Below are 15,259 nucleotides of genomic sequence, written 5' to 3'. Positions count from 1 at the left end.
TAACCACTGCCAGGCATCCTCAGGGAGATTGAAGAAAAGGGATTTGCCTTTGTATAACACCTTCAATTTTGACGGAAAGAGCAACATGTAGGAGATATGCAGGTCACGTACTTTTGCCTTGACTGAGTCATAAGAATGGCGTTGTTTCTGCACATCCTGGCTGTAATCCGGGAAGATCATGATAGTGGTATTTTCCAGTCTAAGTTCTCCTTTTTTCCTTGCCTCTCTCAAGATGAGGTCCCTATCCGCAAAATTAAGGAAGCGTGCAATGATCGGTCGCGGCCTTGCCCCCTCCGGAGGTTTCATGAGCAGGGCCCTGTGTGCTCTTTCTATGATAAAACAGGTCGAGAATTGGGCCTGTGGAAATGTCGATGTCAACCAGTCACGGAGGAAGGCCGCTACGTCGGTCTTCTCGATTCCCTCTCTAAAGCCCACAAAGCGGAGGTTGTTGCGCCTTGCCCTGTTTTCGGCATCGTCCACCCTCCATAGTAGCTGTCTGTGCGACGCTTGTAGCTCCGCCATATCTCTCCGGAGCGTGGTAAGAGAATCCTCCGCCTCGCCAATTCTGGTCTCAGTGGCAGTCACCCTCTCCGTTAGATTTCGGAAGTCCTGGCGCAACAAGAAGACCTCCGAACCCACCTCGCCTATTTTTGTTTCAAGTGCAGTTCTAGAGCTTTGAATGTCCACCCTCGAGGCCTGGATCGACTCCATTATTACAGCCGTGTCCGTGCGTGCGCCAGATGTCACCAGGGCCGCCTCTCTCTGCGACCGCGTTGTGGCATTGCTGACCATGGTTACCTGTCTGGCCGGCCTTGGCGCCGGGTCCCTTTTCCCCATGGCGAAGCTCGGTCTCGAGCAGGAGCCGCCCGGTGTGGCCAAGTGGTCAGAGCAGGAGGCAGAGAGAGGGAGAAGCCGGCCCGATCACCCCCGAATCAGTGGGCTCCGTAGGCGAGTCGCGGTCCGGGAAGCGCGGGCAGAGGTGGTGGGGGAGAGGTACTCAGGATCGAAGCGGCGAGTCTCTGTTGCACCAAGCAAGTGTCCTTCCCCTCTCCAGGATTCGCCGCCCGCGGTGGGGCCTCCTTCGTGGAGGCGGCGGCGGGTGGTCCCCACGTTATATTCTCAGGACGGATGGCTGGCCCAGTGGGGATCCCCGGCGCCCCAAGCCGTAGCTCCCGGTACCTGCCTCTTCAGAGGGGGGAACAGTCAATCAAGGCCAGGCCTCGGGGCAGCAGGCACGGTCCAAACCCCCGTATGGCGCACTCCAGGGGCCCCCCGGATGGTCAAGGCAGTCTCTCCCCCAGCCGCGGTGCAGGGTGCGGGCCCTATGTGGCGTGGCGTGGCCCGGGGTCCCAATCCACCCTGTGCTGTAATGGAGGAGGCGTATGGGGGGGGGGAAAACGAGGGCACCACTCAACTCACCAACCGGCAGGGATAATGCAATGTCCACCCGTGGTCCACCGTCGGGGTTCTCGGTCAAGGGTGCACACCTGCACAGGCGGGAGCTCGGCCGTAGGCGTAGCAGGATCGGCGGCGGCAGCTCCGGCGAATCAAGCCCCGGAAGGGGGGGGGGGGGCGTCCACAGCCGCGACCTCCTGACAGTAGCGGCCCTCCTCCTTACCCGGATCGCCGCCCTCACAGGGCTCCTTCGCGGCTATTTCCCCGCAGCCTCCGTACGTCTTGGTATCCGGCCCCGGCCGGGCCGTCGGTCCCTCAGTCGGGCCCTCGTCAGCCTCCGTAGGCGCCCGTAGACCCAGCTCCCCACACAGCAGCAGCCGGGAGGGGGGGAGGGGAGGGGTCCACTCTCCGCCGGTCAGGCTCCGATTCAGGTCCCGCGGGTGTGGAAGGCACAGGGCGCCGGGGCCTGGGTGGAGTCACTTCCAGGCCGAAGGAGCAGGCTCGGCCGCCATCTTGCCGCAAGTCCGCCGCGCCAGCCCAAGCTCTCCTCTCGGCGTCGATTTCAGCCCTCGTCCGGCAGGATTTCCAGGCGGGTCGGGCTGTACAGGTGTCGGAGTATCCCGGGCTTTAAATTGTTAGGGTTCTGGAAGTATGTGTAACAGTTAGGATGTCGGATTCATGCAGGACACCGGGAGCCGATCAGAAGCACGTCCTACTCCGCCATGTCGCTGGCCCCGCCCCAAGTACTGCTAATGTTGATACTTTATGATATTAATGAACTGAAGATTTATGTAATTCTTAAACTCTTCTTCATACGCCTCTACCATTTCCCCAACGGTTGTATGACATTACCACGCCTTACTTCACCATGCACGTCTTTGCATCGTAGTTTTTACAACGCATACCACTACCACACATTTACATTCATTCAAATTAGAAACACCTTCACCACGCATTCTACTAGCACGCATACTTTTACCACGCTTACTGTATCTGAAAAATCCTGTCACAGTCTAACACTGCCACCTACTGTTGAAAAATGTTGCATAAATTCTCAATACATTTTTTATTGCATTTGTTACAGGTTTGGCACTATTTGAAAACGTTTTATTTTTGAGGGGAGATCCCCCAAGTCCTTTTTTTTAATTACCCTCAAATGCTTGGTTTTGTCTTGAGTTGTAAAGACTTGCATGCCAACAGTCTTTACAATGTAAAAAATGCGTGGAGTTACACACTTACACAAAGTTACACAAAACATACATAATTGAATAGTGCAAGATACAGTGTAAACAAAAAAAGAAGACAATGGGAGAGGGAAAATTAACATAAAATAAAGTGTATATATGCTTCCTCTGGCGGCCTTCCTTTGTCGAATTAGGAGGAAACATATATTGCATCTTGTTCTGTTATTTGACAGACTTTATTTTGTGTTAATTTTCCCCTCTGCCATTGTCTTCTTTTTTGTTTACACTGTATTTTGCGTTATTCTACGATGTATGTTTTGTGTAACTTCGTGAGCACTAGATAAATGTTGTGTATATGGTTTTAGAATAATTTTTTTATGATAAATGTCTTTCCTTATAATTAGTGTGGGTACCTTATATTATTGGGTTTGATCTTTTGGCATATGTATGGGTTGTGCTTTGATAATCTTTCTTTGTTAATTATCTATCTGAACCATTGTTCCGTTAATACTGTTTATTGGACCCAGGTTCTGGAGAATAGGACTGCCCCTGTCTGTTGTACCTATCGTATCGAACAGCTGTAAGGGATCCTAACACTGATTCAACTGTCTTTAGCTGTGTCGCCCTCCTGCAATATTGTTTTACAAGTTTGATTGCTCCTTGCTATGCCAAGCAGCAGTTAGACCCATGATTGCATCATGTTTTCCCTTTGAACTATAATTGTTTACAGTTATTAAAATACTGGTGGATTTGTCATTAACTATTTTACTTTTCAATATTACAGGTTTGCCTGTATGGCGAAGTGTCAGTTTCAGGTAGGAAGGAATATTTATTAGAATACTTTTATGCATATTGGTTTGTAAAGTGTTAAAGTTTCGAAAGGGTATCCACATGTGTTCTGCCAGTGAATGTTGTTGGTTTCTTGAATTCTCTTCGGACGGTTCAGTAGGAAAGTGAATCGGTTCTCAAGTAACCATCATCTGATTTTGATGAAGTTGCATTAGAGGTTGGTTCCTCTGTGATGGTAACCAGTATAGTTTCCTTGAAATAGACTTAGGTGCCCATCTGTATATTCTGGAGATGATTCTCTCCCTTAGGAAGTCAGGATTTTCTTTATTCTCTCCATGTTTTTTTCTCTGCTCCAAATAATTTTGGGTTACTGAAATCAAACACATTACTGATTACTGCTTGGCGAAGACTGATTACTTGCCTTTTGTGGGTAAATTGATGTAGGAAGTACAGCAGTGTTATGTGGTAGTTACCTGGTGTTCATATTATTATTTAAGAATAGCTCTCAGCTCATTAATGTGCAAAACACATCTCTTGGTTTTAACCTCTCTGCAGTGAGGTAGATATTTCTGATATTGAGATATTTTCCCCTTAGTTCGCACATACCTGGTTATTGTTGCTTCCTAACCTTACTCCAGCCTTTCCGTCATTTAAGCTCAATCAGTTTACAGACATCTGCTCCTGAATAATTTAAAAAATAACATGTTTTTATCCCAACTACTAATAACTTTATGTGAATCTGGGTATCAGTGGCATGGGTATGAACATCTATCATGTGATCTTTTAACAAATTAAGTAGGCGATATGAGTAAATATTAAAGTATCTGGACACATTGTTAGCCCTTGTGGGACTCAAAAAGTAAGGAATCTGCCAGTAGCAAAGCAATATTATTTAAATATAAAAAGTGTAACAAAAAAGTCATGGGAGAAATGCTTGAATTCATCTCAGCCGCTGGTAATCACTCGAGCAGCATCCCAGGCCATTGTGAATCCGCACACCATGCCACCTCAGTTTACTCCCAGTCATATGTGAATCTATCTTGACCCTGTTCCAATGGGAACAGTCCAGCCTGAAATGGCAGGCCAGGTTCTTCCTAAACCGGAAATCAAGCAACCCAGAACTGGTGTCGCCCTACTAAGGGCTCATCAGCTGGGAACTGCTTGGTTCCAGTGGCACACTTTGCAAGGGGCACACTTCCCGGCACACCCGTCCCACTTAGGCGACACATTAAGTATACAAAAAAGTGAAGGATGGAATGCTTGTATTAATGTCAGCCGTTGGTAATCACTTGGTCTAGCACCCCAGTCCATCTATTCTTCACACCATGCCACCTCAGTTTGGACCCAGCCATATGCAAATCATTCTTGACTGTGCTCCAATGGGAATGTCAAGCCCGAACTGCCAGGCTAGGTCCTTCCTGAACTGGAAAACAAGCAACCCAGGGCAATGTTGAAAATTAGTACGGTTTGGTGAACATTATCTGCGCCATCTTGCCTCTTCCCCTGATGCCACACTTTTGTCGTGCGCACCCGCCATTTTAAGATGCCCTGATCAGAGCGAACCCTTTTGCATGCTGCTGGCCCCTGATATAGCCCTTCACCCTCACCAAGCCCGCACGCTGACCAACCCCCTGCTTGCACCTGCCTTGAATCATAAACCCCTCTTCGGCGCTGCTCTGCCCCAGGCCCTCATCCTGTTCCCAGCGCGACACCTCCCTTCTTCCTTTTCACGATCCCCGGCCCTTAGATGCAACCCCCCCCTTTTTCCCCCGTGTGCCCGTCTGTCTTCCCCGTTCCCAGGCCGACACCCAGCACTGCCGATACCATTCCTTGCCCCTCCCCGTACAATAGAAAGCTTCCCCCACCTAAGGATCCCCGGGTTGATCAAAGCCCCCACTCCATGAGATCCGATCAAACCCCCCACATTCCGTGAATCGGCGGAATATCCAGCTGCGCGATACTCATCACCTGTTGTGACTAGGGTGGGGACTTCAACTGTAAATGTGTGTGGGAACGGACCCAAAGGGGAGTTCCGGGAATGTCTTTTCCATACATCAAAGCTTTAACATGAATATGTAATCTGCAATAAAGTCATAAAACAGTGTATAAGAGGCCAGGCCTCAGGGATGCAGTTAGAGCACCTCAGAACGATACCTTCTGCCCGTTTTGTTGTGTTCTCCTCCGGAGAGAATAAAAAACCTTGTTTCCTGCTTTCCAGTCTCCAGCGCCTGCCTCTTCATTGATTAAATAACTAGAGGGTCACAGAGGCAATACCGCCGGGCAAATACCGATTGTCCCCGACCCGTCCCAGGTTTAACAATTGGCGTCCCAAGCGTGGGGCCCATCAGCGACTCGTGGATCAAGTGGGAGAGGTCCCGACGACAGAGTGAACGACTGCAACGATCGGGAGAGCTCTTGCCCAATAGACCCTCGTCTGGCAGCCGATCATCCGAACTTCACTAGTTCCGAACAGACCTCTCTCGAGTGATCTACGGTCCTGACTGGGAACCATTAGGAGTGCCGTGAGAAATACGAGAAAAAGAGGACGAACGGGCGCTGGATTCGGAAGACAAGAAACTGTCCACATGGTCCGGGTAAGGTCGTGTAACCACGACAAGTTGCGAAATGATTGCTTGATTGTTTGATTGCTTGATTATTTATAAAATACTAGTATTACTCTTTGTTTGACCTATTTGGAGATTCACTGTCTGCACACGGAGAAACAGTAGGCTCCTTCTCTTTTGCAAACGGTGAAGGATAGGTAACGTAACCGTCGCGCCTATCTTTCTCCCCCACTGACTCTATTATTTCTTAACGGTTTTTGGGAGACTCCCCACTCCCTCACTGATTAAACTGGGTTCTTTAACCCCGAACTACTGTTCAACAGATTGTCTTCTGGAGATTCTCTGTCCGCAAACCGGAAACAACAGCTTCCTCTTTGCGGTTAGTGAAAGGGTAGAGGACGCAGACTTTTGCGCCCTACTTACTCTCCCCATTGTCCTTTTTCTATCCTATTTATTTATTTATTAATTGCTTGATTGTTCCGCGCTCTTGGTTACTCTTTTTTATTTTTGTTCATGAGGTATTCACTGCCTGCAAACAACGTAGAATAGGAATATTCTGTCTAGTCTTTGCACCTAGTGATAAGATAGGCACTGCTGACTTATTAGTCCCTCGTTACGAGCCGTCATGTCTGTCTTCTCCCCATTGATTGATAATTGGTTCAGCCCGGACCGTGTATTAGAGGTGGACCATATAGCTCCACTAGAAGGCACCCCTAATAAGGACATGTTCATAAACTATGGATTAGTTACCATAGCCTATAATAAATTGTGGCACAGGTATACCAAAGAAAGTCAAGACAAACAGTGGCCACTGGCAGGATCCTTTGACCTTGATAAAATAGAAACGTTAGAAATAGCCCTTCGAAATAATAAGACAACGCCTATTATGCTCGACAGTCTCGGTATGTGGCGCAGAGAGGCTATGCAACGACAGAGAAAAGACGAGGACAAACCAAGTAGAGAAATATACCGACAGGACAACCCCAGGACACCGCTACCCACAAGTTATCCCCCGACACTACGCAAAAGACGACCAGACTTAGGGCCAGACCAATGCGCTTTTTGTAGATATGTCGGACACTGGAAAGCCCAATGCCCGACTCTACTGAGCGTGAGTAAAGGCAAAGGGCCGACAGGAACGACAGATCGGCAGTATGAGAAAAAGCGCGAGACAAAGAAGAACCCGACTTACATAGACAGACCAGATAGAACCACCACATTTGATTATGCCCGATGGCACAGATTTCGCCAGGACAATTTCAGCGGCATGCTCAAGTTCTCCTAGGTCGGGCAACGTCAAGACGGGAACCCAGCCTCGCTTTAAAATTCACAGACGGAAAGAGAAAATTATGACCAATAACTGTTTTATATTCGTCTTGGGTCTTTGTATGTCGTACTTGTACTGTCCCCCCCGTCTGAGTTTGTGTGTATAATGTACGAATCTGCGTCATCCCTCTACACGTGTTTCCGTGTTACTCAACCTCTATTAAGCAGAAACTTAGCATAAAAGCAACCTGGAAAGAAAGAAATGGTACAACAAAATCCGTAGACCATTGATGAACTTGAACTTTTAATTTAACACAGCAAACAAGAAATAATAACGGTAAACTGTAGAAAATGAAAGTCAAACAGAACATTCGCCCCCCCCTTCTGGAACCTTCCAAAGTAGGGCAGGGTTACGGCTACGCCCAACCAGCGACAACCCATATAAGGCGGGCCCCGCTGCCAACTCTTGGTCAGGAAATCTTAACATATGGGGAAGCCGGAGGAGAGGCAGGGGCCAGCGGAGTCCAGCCGCAACGGCCCTAGGTAGTTGCAGGCAATCCCGCCACATGCCTCCTCGGCTCAGCCGCAACGGGCCTGGATAGACTTAAGTAGTCCCGCCACATGTCCAGAGAAGAGCGAGGCACCTCTTCCTTTTCTCCTCCGCAACAGCCGCAGCAACTCTGGGCGGCGGGATGCCCTGTCCATACCTCTGCAGGAATGCGTCCAGGTCGGGCTGGGAGGGAGAGGCGACGCGGACGAGCCTCCCCCCACCTCCACAGATAGGAGGCTTCCCAGCCCCGGCCCAACGCCAAACTCCTCCAGCCAAGCGGCGACGCCAATACTTGCGCAGCACCGAATGTACAATGGTGCCCATATTTTCGGAACACCGAACCTGCAATGACTGCACCGATACTCGTGCCGCGCCGAATGCGCGCCACAGGTGGCCAGACCCCCACAGCACTGAGCACAAGACTTGGGGAACACCGGATGTGGAGAGACCTTCATGCGGGGCGATGAAAAAGAGCAGCACAGAGTGCACCGGGAGAAGGAGACGGCGCGAACGAGTCTCCCTCGCCCCCCCCAGGTGGGGGCATCACAGCTGCACCCCAGCCGAACGTCCCGCTTTCACACAACAGGGACCTCTTCCTTTCACTCCGAAGGATCTCTTCCACTCTTGCAAACTCGACGAGAGTGGCCCCTGTAGGGCCTCAAAATGGCGTCTGGGTCCGCTGGAAGGCGGGCCCCGGCCACTAGAGTAACTTTGACCAGCAATATAACTCGGACATTTGCCCACTGGGGCACGAGCCCCCATCTCCGACAGCATCTCCGCAGCCTTGAAGATCCTACAAAAGTCCCCGGCGGAACCCTCGGCCTCTGCAGGTTTCCGGTAAGGGACGGCTGCCTTGACCGCCAACGAAATAAACATGACATTGCCACTCCTTCTGTTAGCATGAATTCTAGAACTGCCGAAAAGGACTCTGGTCCAAACTGCCAGTAATGGGAAACATTTCCCCCTGATGCTGCTTCCGGACTGAGCCGGCCCCGCCCAAAATGGCGCCGGTATCAAGAGGGACTTGCGAACACCTCGTGGTGTTCCTTCGCACTAATATAAACTTGATGTTCTGAGACTTTATATGATCCTTTGTACACTTGGCTAGAAAAGACAAGGAGAGCTCACTCGACGAACAGTATGAAAGGATCCCGTTAAAAATGTTGATTACAAATGTACAATGTATTATATTTCTATAGCTGATGTATAACCTCATCTACGACGCACACATACAGTATGCATATAGGAAATCTGATTGCAACTATTATGATTATGCTTCTAAATTATGAAATAAATGCCCCCGAACCCCCAGCCAATTAATAGACGTTTTAGTTTCCTGCAAATGAATGAACAAAACTTTCCAATGTATTTATTTCCGCAAGACGACACTCCCACTGTACGCGCTTTAACCATTGCCATGTCCGACCAAATACGACTGCACCCTCATCATCCACGTACTGAAATGATTCCGAGAAATAAAGGTTTTCGAAACTATGGACCGGTATTGCATGCTTTATTTAAAAAAAAAATGTGGGATCGGTGGGAAAGTTCTTTTCTGTGCACCCTACTCTGCTCTCTCTTTAAGGTTGAAAGAAGATGGTTGCCCAGCCCTGGAGGACGGATCGGACCGACAACACGACACTCTGCCTTCAAAGTACGCGACTGACTCATGAACTCTCGCGTGGAGGAAGACCTTGACTTCCAAGGATGGGTAAAACGAACGGTGTAAATAAGGGAATGTAAAAGGAGGGTGAAATGAAATGATGTAAACGTTATAAAGTACAACGTTCCAAGGTATCAGGGAACGGAGCTGACCCAAGAACCGAAGAACCTTAGAACGCCACAGCGTTGAAGGAGGTTTAAGGATCCCGATAGTGAGATACGTCCTTTGACTAGATACCTCGCACTAGGCACCTCTGGTTTCCTTTTCACGTTCCCCGCACACGACCTATATGGACACACTGCCCCCCCGACTCCAGAAACCATATCCCCGGGGACTCTGCCCCGAGGAGGGAAGACGAGTAAGAGGTGAGTAAAGGACTCTCGAATACATGTATTTAAATATGCGCAAATGCTGTTCCCTCCCCTCCCCCTTTTTTCCTCCCTCTGCAGGTTACATCAGAAATTACAGCCGAGGTGTGGCGAAGATCTGAAGCCTTGCCATGTCTAATACACGAAGCAGACTAGCGCCGCAAGGTGGTGCCTAAGCACGCCTGCAAACTACTCACGTATCGAACAAACCCGAAAAATTAGCACGACCTGATAAAAAGTGATCACCCTTAAACCAGACCGGACGAATGAACCCACGTCACGTATGATGCGAAACTATGAGAGAATGTGTGTGTGTGACCGAGGCGCTGACCCAACTGGTCGAAGGACCGAGAATGCGAGAAAATGCGACAAAGTGGTACCTCCTCTCTTCTTTCCTTTTTTTCAAGGCACGTCCCCTCTACCCTGTCTAATACTCAAACTGCATGATTACAAGATCCTAACGCAGACCCGTGAATGTCCTTTACTGTGTAATGCACTAAATAGCCTTTTTTGAATACACTGCCACCCTCTCTGTTGCACGTGTACTATTTAGCCTGCCGTTGCACTCTCTCTCTCTCTCTCTCTCTCTCTCTCTCTCTCTCTCTCTCTCTCTCTCTCTCTCTCTCTCTCTCTCTCTCTCTCTCTCTCTCCCTCTCTCCCCTTCTATTTTTGCACTCCCACTCTTCCGAGCGATTAGCCCCGAAATTGGCAGACTGCCACCCCTAGCGCACCACCTAATTGGCTTCAAATACCGTCAGTATTTGCACAAAACTTGTCTTTAATACAATCACCCTGAGACCGTGTCATTACCTCTCCTTTTCCGCTAGAAGTCAATGAACCGAGGTTGGGCCGTAAGGGAAAGGACAGGTAAGACGACAGAGGTTCCCTAATCTGGCCCGTAATAAGGGAACTACATGTCAACGGCTCCTATGGTATAAAACAAGGACCTCAGAATACGCGACCCTCCCCGCCCCGAATTGTCGCAATACCCAAACAGGAAAAATGATCACCCCTGTTACATCCCCTGTATCAGCCGCTCCAAACTGGAGTTATGAAACTACCCCTCATTCCTGGTTGTGAGGAATGGGTCGATTTACGCCCTTACCACAAGTTTCCATGTCCCTAGTTGTCTCCCATAAAACCCCTGTCTTTTCTGATTAAGTACTCAGGCCGTAGGAAGCTACGTAGGAACCAGAATGATGTTTTACAAGGTTAAAAGACTAGAAAAGCCCTAGAGAACGGCATAACTTTGTCAAGCCCGTCTTACGAAGGTGGGTCTCCATCAGATAAACTGTCGAAACTGTAATAAGTAATTATGAAGGAAAGCCATAATACCTCCAACAGGCCCGTCATCGGTCATATATATGTTAGTTGTGGACCCTAAAATAACGGACGTTTTCATTTCTATCTGAAGCTGGGAGAGAAATAGACTTTTGTGATTTCCTTCCTCTGCAAATTCTCTAAAGACTGTCTTTTCACACTCGTTTAAGGGTACGGCTGTCAGGAGAGAGAAGGACCGGATGTGGGAGCACGAGGCCTGACTGCAGACTATGGAACACCTACGACATGGGCCAAGGCGAGACCGCGACAGAACAGAGCTACAGGACGAGGCACTACCTCCAGCAAAGTGAGAAGAAAGGGCTAAACTGATGCCCCCGCTCTATGTTCGAATGTGTGCCGAAAGGTCCCCGCTCTCCAGACTCGGTCATGAGCCCGCCCATCTGAAGTCTCTCGTTCCCCTAGTTTGTTCCTAATTTGGCCTTGCTCCATCCCCCTTTTTCTCCGACCTACCCTATGGACTGTTTTGTACGCTCTTCTTCCATCTGAACTTTCTGACAATCACCTCAAAGGACACAGGGCGAAAAGGACCTTTCCGACCAGAAACGCGAGGAAAGGGTCGTGCCCTGCAACGCAGAACTTAGAATAGAGCTGGACTTGTAGCTCCACCGCCGGAGCTCCACAGCGCCAACGAAAGACAACAAAGAATAATGAGAACTCGTTAACTTCGAACATTTGACATCCTCAATCACCGTTTCTGCTATGCCTCATTTCTCTCCCAGCCGCCATTGTATTGATCATGCTCCAATCCGAATCTGATATATGTAATAACCTACCAGTTCACGTTATGAAATGTACTTGCTGCTCTCGCTACAGAATCGTTTTTTGTATTACATTTCTATGACTTTCCTGCTAAAACAAATTGATCAAAGTTTATCAAATAGGTCCACCTCCTAAAACTAGAAATGTTAAAATGTATTGTTTACAACTCTTTTCATCTAGGGTTCCTACCGTTTTCTTTCTCATGTCCACCACAATAGAACCTAGTAGAAAATGAACCAGCAAGATGTCTTGAATATGTTAAAGGGAGGACTGTTGAAAATTAGTACGGTTTGGTGAACATTATCTGCGCCATCTTGCCTCTTCCCCTGATGCCACACTTTTGTCGTGCGCACCCGCCATTTTAAGATGCCCTGATCAGAGCGAACCCTTTTGCATGCTGCTGGCCCCTGATATAGCCCTTCACCCTCACCAAGCCCGCACGCTGACCAACCCCCTGCTTGCACCTGCCTTGAATCATAAACCCCTCTTCGGCGCTGCTCTGCCCCAGGCCCTCATCCTGTTCCCAGCGCGACACCTCCCTTCTTCCTTTTCACGATCCCCGGCCCTTAGATGCAAACCCCCCCTTTTTCCCCCGTGTGCCCGTCTGTCTTCCCCGTTCCCAGGCCGACACCCAGCACTGCCGATACCATTCCTTGCCCCTCCCCGTACAATAGAAAGCTTCCCCCACCTAAGGATCCCCGGGTTGATCAAAGCCCCCACTCCATGAGATCCGATCAAACCCCCCACATTCCGTGAATCGGCGGAATATCCAGCTGCGCGATACTCATCACCTGTTGTGACTAGGGTGGGGACTTCAACTGTAAATGTGTGTGGGAACGGACCCAAAGGGGAGTTCCGGGAATGTCTTTTCCATACATCAAAGCTTTAACATGAATATGTAATCTGCAATAAAGTCATAAAACAGTGTATAAGAGGCCAGGCCTCAGGGATGCAGTTAGAGCACCTCAGAACGATACCTTCTGCCCGTTTTGTTGTGTTCTCCTCCGGAGAGAATAAAAAACCTTGTTTCCTGCTTTCCAGTCTCCAGCGCCTGCCTCTTCATTGATTAAATAACTAGAGGGTCACAGAGGCAATACCGCCGGGCAAATACCGATTGTCCCCGACCCGTCCCAGGTTTAACAGCAAGTTGCATCCTAGTTAGGGGTCATAAGCCATGACAGCTCCAGTGACACAGTGTGCATGGGACCCACGTCTGGGCATACCCGTCCTACTTGGGGCGAGACACCAAAGTATACAAAAATGTGATGAATGAAATTTGGATTATTATTATTTAAACATGGGATGGTATTATCTGGAAATCTGGAAGTAGTACTGTCATTATTAGCAAAAGCTGGCCTTGAGACTCTGGGCGCTCTGTTTGAAAATGGACAGCTACTGGGAGATAATCTGTAGCTCTCGCTGAAGCATGCATGGATTGGTAAGAAAAATAGTCAGCACGATCCAGGTGGGCCATGACCACTGTATTTGGAGTCACGTTAAAGTTGCAAGCTATGCTGCGTATAGAGCGTAGATCCTGCTTATGTACACTAGTCTTTCCTGACTTTTCCCAGAAGAGCTCTCCGTCCCTTGTGTTCTGTGACCTAGAGAATTTGTCATGTACTGTCCCGTAGGAGATATTCTTCTCTCTATACCACTGCCAGAATTATAAGCTTGAGTGTGTTGCCTGTTATAAATGATGCAGTCCCATTCTTTGCTACTCTCTGAGTTTTTAGGCTTCTGGACCTCCGTGGCTTACATCTCTCTTAAAAACTATCTCTAGAAGTAAGAAGGGAGAAATTCCAGGCTCCATTATATTATAGGTATTATAGGTCACCTGAGCCATTGCAGACAGGAGGCTGGGACAACCTATGGATCTTTACATAACGCGCATACTCCATATGATGGTTCCTAGAGTCAGCGCTTAGTAGAAATAGGTCTAACCACCAACCTTTAGTCAAGCGATATTCTACTGCTCACTCGATGACCACTGCGCGTGGTGCCCCTTCCCCTGCGGCCAGGGTCACACCAGTGCTACTGAACCTCTGGCTTTTTCATCACTAAAAATGCTTACTTTAGGCTTATGTCTATTACAAAATGTATACGTAAACACAGAAAATGTATACCCACGTGTTTATTGGATTTAGGAGTAATTAATTGGTCAACTGTCTGGAATTTTTTAATGCAGTGATTTGTCGATAACATGGCCGGAAGGAGTTATGGTTCAGTTCTGATCCTTTTTCCTTGGTGACTGACAGACAACAGTGGGCTTTTAATACATGTAAATCATAAATCAAACTAATGGCAGCGTGTAAAAAGTGACAGAAACACAAATTTGCGTTTCTGTCACTGTTTACGCGCTGCCATTAGTTCGATTTACAGATTAACTTACAAAAAGACTTTCATATTCAGTATATAAACATTATTTAGAAAAATTCTGAATAGGTATGGTCTTATCCTAGTTTCACCTATGCAAAATCTATTGACTTTGTCATTGTTTTTTACATGTAGCACAACAGCTAAGCTTCTGTGCAACAAGGTTTAAATGATAAAAAGTGCAATGACGCAGTCAATGCTGGTCACATCATAGTGCTTTTTTTTCACTTTAAGCCATATAAAAACATTGAATAAGCCAATAGATTTTGCATAGGCACAACCTATTGGCGTTACCAATGTTAGTTATGTATTTCATTCCCTAAAGTTACTTTGACTTTGTGCGGATGCGCGCGTCAGCTCATGTTACACTACATCTAGAACTAGTCCAGAGGGTGCAAACAAATTGGCCAGGTAATAGTGAGGAATAGAGTGGCAGACAGCCCCTCTTCGTGCAGAGCGAAGAGACAGCTGCGAAGGAACACACGTTGTTACACTATAAGATTATTATCTAAAAATACTTATACTTAAAGTAGCATGCGTGTTGCCATTCACACTCATGAATATAAATGTATGATGTCAAAATGCCCTACACACTATAAGTGCATGTGGCAAAGGCCAATGGCTGCTTCAGCTCAGGAGCCTTGCAAGCTGCACACTGTAGTGTCCTGCTAGGACACAGTCTAGTTGTTTCCTATGTAATCCTACACTAAACACCCACCCACCACAGACGTCACTGGGTCAGGTGACGCTGTCAATAAAAGAGCCAGAGCGCACGTGCTCGTGGCCAGATCTGCTATCCCCTAACTGGTGTCCGTGTGTCTCATTCCTTACACCATGTGGGCCTAAGGCCCAACACCACATTGGCGACGAGGTCGGAGCCGTGCCCTAGCGTGCAACGGCCGAAAATCAGGGGGAAAAGAAGGAGAATGCTGCCGAGTGCGGAGCAGCCCCCCTGCAGCAACAGATGAGTAGCAGAGGCCCGCGGGGCGTGCACTGAGCCCCGGGCC

The 15,259-nt window shown here is 48.4% G+C and overlaps 1 protein-coding gene across 1 annotated transcript in view; it reads left to right on the top strand.

Annotated features, from left to right (window-relative positions):
- The window catches only part of RETREG1 (reticulophagy regulator 1), a 729,848-nt gene that overhangs the window by 184,193 nt on the left and 530,396 nt on the right, over nt 1-15,259 (top strand). Inside the window, exon 3 of the mRNA XM_078687778.1 lies at nt 3,364-3,394. Within this exon, the coding sequence (XP_078543904.1) occupies nt 3,364-3,394 (31 nt within the window). The remainder of the gene's footprint in view (nt 1-3,363; nt 3,395-15,259) is intronic.

Source organism: Lissotriton helveticus, chromosome 4_1 (genome assembly GCF_964261635.1).
Source record: "Lissotriton helveticus chromosome 4_1, aLisHel1.1, whole genome shotgun sequence".
NCBI classification, from domain to species: Eukaryota; Metazoa; Chordata; class Amphibia; order Caudata; family Salamandridae; genus Lissotriton; species Lissotriton helveticus.
Note: the sequence above shows the minus strand (reverse complement) of the source record. Positions and strands in the feature narration are given on the sequence as shown.